At 36.8% G+C, this 8,975-nt stretch overlaps 1 protein-coding gene across 2 annotated transcripts in view; it reads right to left on the reverse strand.

The window, feature by feature from the left end:
- The window catches only part of LOC110463759, an 18,973-nt gene that overhangs the window by 3,895 nt on the left and 6,103 nt on the right, over positions 1–8,975 (reverse strand). For both annotated transcript variants that reach the window (XM_021518605.1, XM_021518604.1), the window contains 2 exons: positions 6,355–6,433; positions 4,982–5,170 (listed from right to left, as the gene is read on the reverse strand). In XM_021518605.1, the coding sequence (XP_021374280.1) occupies positions 4,982–5,170; positions 6,355–6,433 (268 nt within the window). The remainder of the gene's footprint in view (positions 1–4,981; positions 5,171–6,354; positions 6,434–8,975) is intronic.

The following is an 8,975-nucleotide window of genomic DNA, read 5'->3' on the forward strand; positions in this document are numbered from 1 at the left end:
AGGAATTAAAGAGGAATAAAGGCAATTAATACAAGTAAGTGAGCATGTTTAGTTGTTTATCAACAAGAGCTGACCAGTGACCTGAGCCAGTGACCTCAGATAGCCTTACAATGTAGACAGTCAATGTCAGTTGGGAGCTGTTACTCCCCACACTATTTGAAATTGGAATAGCCCGAAAGTACCAAATTCAAATATTTGGAATAAAAATATGTAATATCTTGGTTATTAAGAAAAGTCATTTCTTCAGAGAGGATTTGATAAATAAGCACACCTGGCATTTTTTGGTAAAAATATGTGGTTATTTAGACTAAAATTTCAAAACAAGTAGAGCAAGTGAAACACTTCTGCTGCAGTTTAAAGTTGTACATGATCTGCCATGTTTTAGTAAGGTCCACTATTTATAGGTGAGCTCGGTCTTTAACGTTTAGGACTAAGGGTCCTAACCAGGTGAGAACTGAACATCCATGAACCTTCTTCTTGCCCATAGTAAAACGATTAAAATGTAAAACAACATAGTTACTATAGCACGTACCCTAATTTAAAATAACTTCTTGTATGTCAATAATTTATGAAATTGGAATTCATTTTTAGCACTTTATGACAGTGACAAGCCAGCTTTATATCGAGCTTCATGCACGTATATAAATGTGTACTTTTCTTCCAAATGTCCGTAACAACACATCAATTGTGTGTCAGTATTTTATGAGATTGGAACTTTTTTTAGCACTTTACGACAGTGACAAGTCAGCTTTATATCGAGCTTCATGCACGTATATAAATGTGTACCTTTCTTCCAAATGTCCATAACAACACATCAATTGTGTATCAGTATTTTATGAGATTGGAACTTATTGTTAGCACTTTACGGCAGTGACAAGTCAGCTTTATATCGAGCTACGTGCACGTATAGAAATGTGTACCTTTCTTCCAAATGTCTATAACAACACATATATTGTATGTCAATATTTTATGAGATTGGAACTTATTTTTAGCACTTTACGACAGTGACAAGACAGCTTCATATCGAGCTACACCCACGGACTTACACATCAAAACATTAAAATCCGTATGAAGCCTTTCGAGCGTGCATTGTTTTATGAACCGTTACTCAAAACACCCATGTATTATGAATCTATCATTTGAAAAAATCTAAATAATTAATTAAACCTCGCACGAAAAGCCTGTGAGCTGATGGCAGTGTGTCGTCCTTTCATTTACCTCTTCTTAAGTTCTGGTGCACCTAGCGTCATTGTATTTGGCCAGTATGTACATTGGAGCGAGTGACATTGAACTTGCCCTATTTTGTAGGTCGCAGGGGCAAAATATGTAAAAACCCGTTAACAAACCCTTCTGAATAACCAGGGTGCACAGATTGGTGACAATTGACCAATAGGTATGGCTTGGAAAGCTATAAATAACCTAGCCAAAATTTAAAGATCACAAGGATCATATGATTAAAGAACCTTTGAAATTCCAAATTTTCTTGAATAACTAAAAAACCTAGAGCAATGGTATTTGGTCAATGCCTCATGAGACAGTTAAATCTGACACCAAATCCTACGTTTATCAAACCCTCATTTAAAATATAGGACTTTTAATCATTTTATACTGATGGACGAAATATTATCATTATGTTGCAGAGGCAAAGGTAGCAAAAGATACGCCTGTTGAATGACTCTAAAGTATGCGTCAATGTTTTCCGCACGTGTCTATGCTATCTATCTTTGGACACATACAATCAGTCAGTTGTCCATGGACAATCTGATGATGTACGGCAGTCAGTTGTCTTTTCTGATTATATATATTTTCTAAAGAGCCTTCCTAAAATTTAAAAATATCTCAATTCGAAAAATCTAATTATTAGTACATAATACAATCTCGAACGGTCATATTACGCTTTGCTGGACTGCCGTACTTGTCTTAAATATAAGTTTTGAAAAAAATAACTGTACAATTTTAGGCTATCTGAAAATTGTTGGTCATATAAATAGACAAGAGGCTCAATGGACCTGCATCGCTTACCTGGTATTAATATCACATTTATAAGCTTAAAGTGGACTGAAATAAAGCTACAGACAAAGTATCAGTGTCCTGTTCAAAAGTCATTCCATAGAACATGCTAACACATTTTGACCCATGTAAAAATCAAACAAGGGCATTTAGTTGAACAAACTTCATAGCAAGAAGTTACCAGCAAAATATAAAGATTCTATGTTTGACTTTTTTTTTACCCCAGTCACCTTTAACGAGGGTCAATGCCAAGTCATTTTCATTCTCAAACCTTGTCAGGCTTAATCCAAAGAAGCTACCAGCCAAATATTAAAATTCTGTACTTTTCAGTTATTCAGAAGATGTCGTTTTAACACATTTGAACCATGTGATATTGAAAGTAGGTCACGTTATTTTAGTTCTCAAACTTTGTTGCGCTCTAACCAACAAAGTTTTCAGCTAAATATTTCTAGGCATGCCAGTCCATCGGAAGAAGTCGTTTAAAGGAAAAGTTGACGATGCGCTATGGTATAAGGTTACAAGCCATTCGGGCAGGTGAGCTTAATCGAATCATCATACCCACTTTCAATATTCAAGTTGACGATTGTCTTTTACCTTTACATTTTTTTTTATGTTTCTATTTTGCATTTGTTTTGTCGACCATTTGTTTGCCCTGCTGACTTGGGTGTAGTGCTATAAAGTTTCTTCAATTTGGTGACCGTGACCGTCGCCAGTTTTAAGTCTAAGTAAATGATAAGTTGTGCTCGTTTTACGTCAAAGTGTTCTGTAGGGGAGAGAATGTTTTTCGATTCTAAATAGCTCATTCAATAATTTTAGATACACAACTAATATTTTTGTGAATAGCTTGCATCTTTTCCTGGTGATGTAATTGTAGGATTATTGGTGATTCCAAAATAGTTTGCCAAACAAAACATTTTACTTGTTTCCAGTAATACTACCTTCCTCCTGATAATCATATGATACTTTTTCTTGTCGGAATAAGTGGAAATGAGGAAGAAGATAGGATTGCTAAAGCAGCCCTTAACCTACATCCAATTGATATTAAAATACCTTATAGTCATTTTGAAACTTTAATCGCGAATTTTATAGAACGAATTGGCATAATAAATGGTCTGAAATGATTAAGAACAAATTATTCGAGGTCGGATCTAGCGTAGGTTCATGTGTGGCAGGTGGAGCGGACCGTAGAGAGGGGCTTGTCCTTTCGCAACTGCGAAAAGGCCATACCTACATTACACACATTTACATTTTAAATAAAAAAGAGCATCCTTATTGTCATGCATTGTATGATTTTATGGCTGATTTCAAACAAAGACGTGACAGATTATAAAATGTATCGTGTATGAAAAGTGTATTTAATACAGTTTCTGTTCAATCAATGTGGTTATTGACACTGAATTAATCTTTATAATAAGATCTGATATATTTACACCAATTCGTTCCCTCTTTTTATTTCTAGTTTGATGTATTTATTTTTGCGATTGCCTGTTTTAACGCGTTGTTTGGCCATGACTTGCATTGTCGAAGGACCGTGAAACAATACAAAAACAAGCCTCCTTTTGATAGTGCGGATCTGATGCCGACTTTATAGTGCTATTTTACTGAAATAATATGTAGAAGACTTCCAGCACAGCATTCTGGCCGGTCACATTATACTGACAACGGTTGAACCAGGTGTATTATTTTCATTATTATTATAAAATGCTTAACGGGCCATCAACACAGGATAGGTCATTAGGGCCAACAAATTAATGGTCGGGGAAAAAACCCAATGCAAAAAAACAAAACACCAAACAAACTTTAAGGTTAAAAGACAAACGTCAATTTGAATATTGAAAGTGGCTATGATGACTCAAATTTTATTAAAAAGACCAACAGCTTTCAGATAGCCTAAAATTGAAGAGACAGTTATGTTTTCGAAAAGAGATTTAATAAAGCTGAACATTAAGCAGCGAGTCGATTAAGAAGCAAACGAACAACCGTTATTAAATCGTTGAGAAAAACTGTCATCACAGTATGCAATTCAATTAAAACGAGATTCATCATGGGAAGAATAAACCTGCTCGTCTCAAAGAAAAAATACATACACATTACTTAGTATGATTAGCTTTGCCGTCATCTATTAATTTCTCTGATTGTTTGCCTATATTACTTGACGCATGACCGATTTATCCTTCCTCTTGAGAGTTTATATCCCTTTTTGTGGATAAGTATAGCGACACCCACTGGGAATGGTGTATGTGTTTCCATAATAACTATATTGTTATTGACTACATTATTCACCACAGGAAAGTGTTTTTAGGAAGAAAATATCGTCACAAACAACCACATTCAAACATGGCATTGAACGCGGCAATAATCCAAATATTAACATCTCATTCCGTCAGGGGCTTTATCTATTTTTCCAATTTCATTACCTATTCATTCTCGCTTGGGGAGGTGGTAAAGTTGACTTCGGTTTATATAGGGAAGTAACACTTTTGGGTAGATTTTGTCCATTTTTAGCAGGAAATTATTTAAACTTGGTTGGAATGATTATGATACCAGATGGCAATTAGATGGTATGAGAAATAAGATCTTGCCCCATTCCCAGAGACTGGAGAGGTGGCGAACATTATTAAAATAGAAAAAACAAAAATCGTCATTTTTAGCTCACTTGGCCCAGAGGATTTTGACCACATTTGGTCTGGAGCATCATTGGTAAACCTGTATGGTACTCAGCAGGTTTTAAGTTGAAAAATAAAAGACTAGGTGAGCTATTAAGGTCTCTGTGCCTCTGGTTTTTACAAACAACTACTACACCACACAAGGCGCCATTCGTACAAAGACACCTTGTGCTAGGTATAATAAAGTACACATAGTGAAATATCCAAAGCTATTTGTTGTCTTATGATTTTACTGTTAGGATGTTACAACTACGTATGTTTACAGCAAAGTTACATTACTAGTGACGGATACTGTCGAAACTTACTTGAATATTTGAATTTAAGATGTTGCTTGTCATAGTAGTCCATTTTCTCTTCAGAATTGATGACTGTCAGAGTTGCACTTTCGTCATTGCATGTTTGCTCTGCTGCAGTAGATGTGGCAGCTTCATTGTGGATTTTGAAGCAAAAATTCAATTTTGAAGACAACAAGTAGTCTGCCCGTCGACATGGCTCTGAAACAATAAATAGAATTTGGTTTGTTTTGCTAGTTATAGGTAACATACGAGAATATAGACTGTCGAGTTTGTGAATGTGCATGATTTTCAATGTCACATGGTTAATTGCATTAAACACCTTTGCAAGTCGGGTATTGAGAATATAATACACATGCTGTTATCCCCAGCATATATTGTAGGATGCGACTAATATTGGACCCCTTGCAGAGTTGTAGATTTGCTATTGTGCCCGGATACACCACTATACAATCGGCATCAATTCAGCGTTATAACATGGAGGCAAATACACCAACATACCATGCCTCCTGAACACAACACAACTGGAGGAACATCCTTAAATGACATTAGCTTTTGATGGGTCGTTAAACAAAATCAAACTAAAAATTGTGTATAAACAAAAGGTGTATGGTGGCGATGTTTTTTCTGGAATGAAGGACTTTAATGTTTGTTTAACTTAATGTCCTTTTTTGTCTTATAAAGTCAAAGGGGTCAAATGTGTTGAAATATGTTAACATTTCTTTTGAATGACTCTTGACTGTTTTTTGCCGTTAGCTTTAGTTTGGTTCATTTCTAAGGTTGCAAGTGTGAGAATAATACTAGGTAACGGATGCAGGCCCGTGGGGCCTCGTCCCTGCAGGTAGGGCGTAAGAATTGTATCTGCTGCCTCCATTGCATGATCGTAAGTGGCAACCTAATTTTGGATCTTATCTTTTCATTTCTTTCTTAACAACTGTTTCCTAATGCCTCACTTTTGGCCTTTAGTTGAGCGTTCGCCCCCTGTAAAATGGTAGTTTCTACTCCTGCTTAACGCTCAGCGATTTAACAGTGGGACGACTGGTTCGCCCGTTGTCAGTACAATGTGATCAGATGGGGTTTCCTGCTGGGTGTCGTCGGCAGTATGTTTCAGTGAGGTAGCACTATAAAGTCGGCATCAGTTCCGCGGTATCACAAGGAGACATACAAGAACACATCGCAGCCTCCTTAAACACACAGGCATACACTACACGCATGCATCTTGCACACATGGGAGGCCGTCCTTAAATTACCGTAGTTGTTGATATGACGTTAAACAATACTAAACTAAACCAAAGCAAACCAAACTGTTGGGCCTCATGTTCGTTCAAGACTAAGAAATCGGGTAAGTTACGCAATTCTACCGTAGGGATAACGCTTTTCTTTACCTGGATGACAAACTGTGGTGTTGTCTCGTAGTTTTACACATCTTGTATTCTTAGGGCATTTCAGCAAATCACACGATACCTGGAGAATACAAAACAACAACATGTTTAGTATTGCACTTGTCTTTTATAATTATTTAATTTTTGCAAAACATCAGTAAAATGTGACCGGGCGGAATGGTGTGCTGGGTGCCTGCGGGATAGTATTTCAGTAATATAGCACTGTGAAGTCAGCATCAGGTCCGCGGTATCACAAGAAGGCACATACATCAACATACTCTGCTTTCGACACGCATACACAACATACATGTAGGCACGTTCTTAAATGACGTTTGTTGTTAATGGGACGTTAAACAAAATAAAACCAAACCAATCAACATGCACGGTACAACCTACTTAATGTTAACCTAAATGGGTAATATAACGGGTATTTGTTCTTGTGATAATGTAAGGAAAACAGTGAAATAATGGAAAATTGAAATAATTAATTATAGAACAAAAATACACCTCCAAAGGAAGAATGGCTGACCCCGGGGGTTATGAAATTCAAATTAAGATTTATAACCACTTTATGACCTTTAAGTCCATGATGATTGGATTCAAGCTCATGTAGGTCTTCATCTAATCAATTTGACCCCGCCCCTCAGACCAGGGGTGAGGCAGAATCTTCATTTTCATACCTTCAAACTGCAATTGAAATTGTTTAAAATCAAACAACACTAGTTGTCTAGTCACGGACAGGAATTGCACTATTAAAACAACTAAAACCCTTTCATCCTGTAAGTGCAGCTGCCCCGAGTAGGGTCTTTTACTAATAATATAAGAGTAGAGAAAAACAAACATCCCTACAACTGGACTGCCAAATATCAAGACCAGTGTTACTTTAAACTTGTGATGTGATTTCCTAGTAAAAAGAAAGAACGCTATTTAATTCGAATGCTATAGTTCGCCCTCTGCAGATTTCGGGGAAAACATATGCCTGCTGTATCCCACTGACTACATATTCAAGCTATTGCGAAACCAGGACCTACAATAGTCATTAAAAATGGTACATGTTATACACTGCTTAATATTAATCAGTTTTAAGTGTTATGGCAACAACTAACCCGTTGTCAGTATAATATGACCTGGCGGAATGCTGTGCTAGGTGCATTCAGCATGGTATTTCAGTGACATTTGCACTTTTAAAGTCGGCATCAGACCAGAGCCACGTGCATCAACATACTTTGTCTCCAGCATGCATGCACGCTTACACAAGACACATGGAGGAACGTCTTCAAATTACCTTAGCTGTTAATATAACGTTAAACAAAATAAAACCAAACCAAGCCGTAAACATATTGGCAACTTCGTAGGAGAAGCAGTAGATGTACTTGCATGTTTGATTATATACACACCTTACTCTTTATTTATTTGAAACAAACCAGTATTCGTCAAATTTTGAAAGTAATATAAATAAGGGATAGCATGCACCCCTTTCGTTATAAGAGTAGTTTAGACCAATTCTTATTTCAGCCTTTCGTAGTCCTTAGCATCCCCGGTGTCTTAAGAAGAACACAACACAGCTAAATGGTGTAAGTTTTGTTCTGGCATACTTTTGCAAATAAGAATAGTTAAAGGTGTCATCACATGTATGTCGTACTTTTATCCTTAAATAATGACTGGTTATTCCGTACCTGCTGTGTCTGTTTGACTTATATATCTCAGTTCAGATAAGCCGTTTGCAGAGCCACTATTTCCAAGTTTCATATGAATATTTCATTGATGTTATTCTCGCGTACTTTCTTATCGAATAATTCGATTGTGTGCTTGCTAAAGGAGGCGTAAAGATTCCAACTACCTGCTTCGTGACAGTAGTTGTATGAATAAATCAATAATATTAACAAATTGGCTTATAGGTTAAAACGAGAGGCAGTACAGAACCAATACGTTACATACGTTGACAATTCTTTGGCTACTCAAAAAACACTAAAAGATACATTTTTTTAATCAATTCGTGACATTTTGACTGAAAAAACTATAGGAACGACCAACACATATTTTGTTTTAATTATCAGAACAAATGCTAATACATTACAAGATCAATGGGCCTGGTATTATACATATCAGTAACTTGAAACGATGACCAAGGTTTACTAGATATAACTGAGCTGAATTCAGCTACATGTATATACCAAACATCACCATTCAAGGTTTTTTAGCCCACCATCTGATGGTGGGCTATTCAAATCACCCTGCGTCCGTGGTCCGTCGTCCGTCCGTCGTCTGCCGTCCGTCGTCCGTCCGTAAACAATTCTTGTTATCGGTATTTCTCAAAAAGTACCAGAGGAATTTTTCACCAATTTTATATGCAGGTTTCCCTTAGTCCTTAGCTGTGCAGGGCAACTTTTGAGACTGATCGGATAAACAACATGGCCGACAGGCAGCCATCTTGGATTTTGATAGTGAAAGTTTGTTATCGCTATTTCTCGGGAAGTATTAGAGGGATCTTTCTCAAATTTTGTTTGTATGTTCCCCCCTCCTTAGCTGTGCAGGACAACTTTTGGGACTGATCGGATAATCAACATGGCCGATAGGCAGCCATCTTGGATTTTGATATTGAAAGTTTGTTATCGCTATTTCTC

This window comes from Mizuhopecten yessoensis, unplaced genomic scaffold (assembly GCF_002113885.1).
Source record: "Mizuhopecten yessoensis strain PY_sf001 unplaced genomic scaffold, ASM211388v2 scaffold10923, whole genome shotgun sequence".
NCBI classification, from domain to species: domain Eukaryota; kingdom Metazoa; phylum Mollusca; class Bivalvia; order Pectinida; family Pectinidae; genus Mizuhopecten; species Mizuhopecten yessoensis.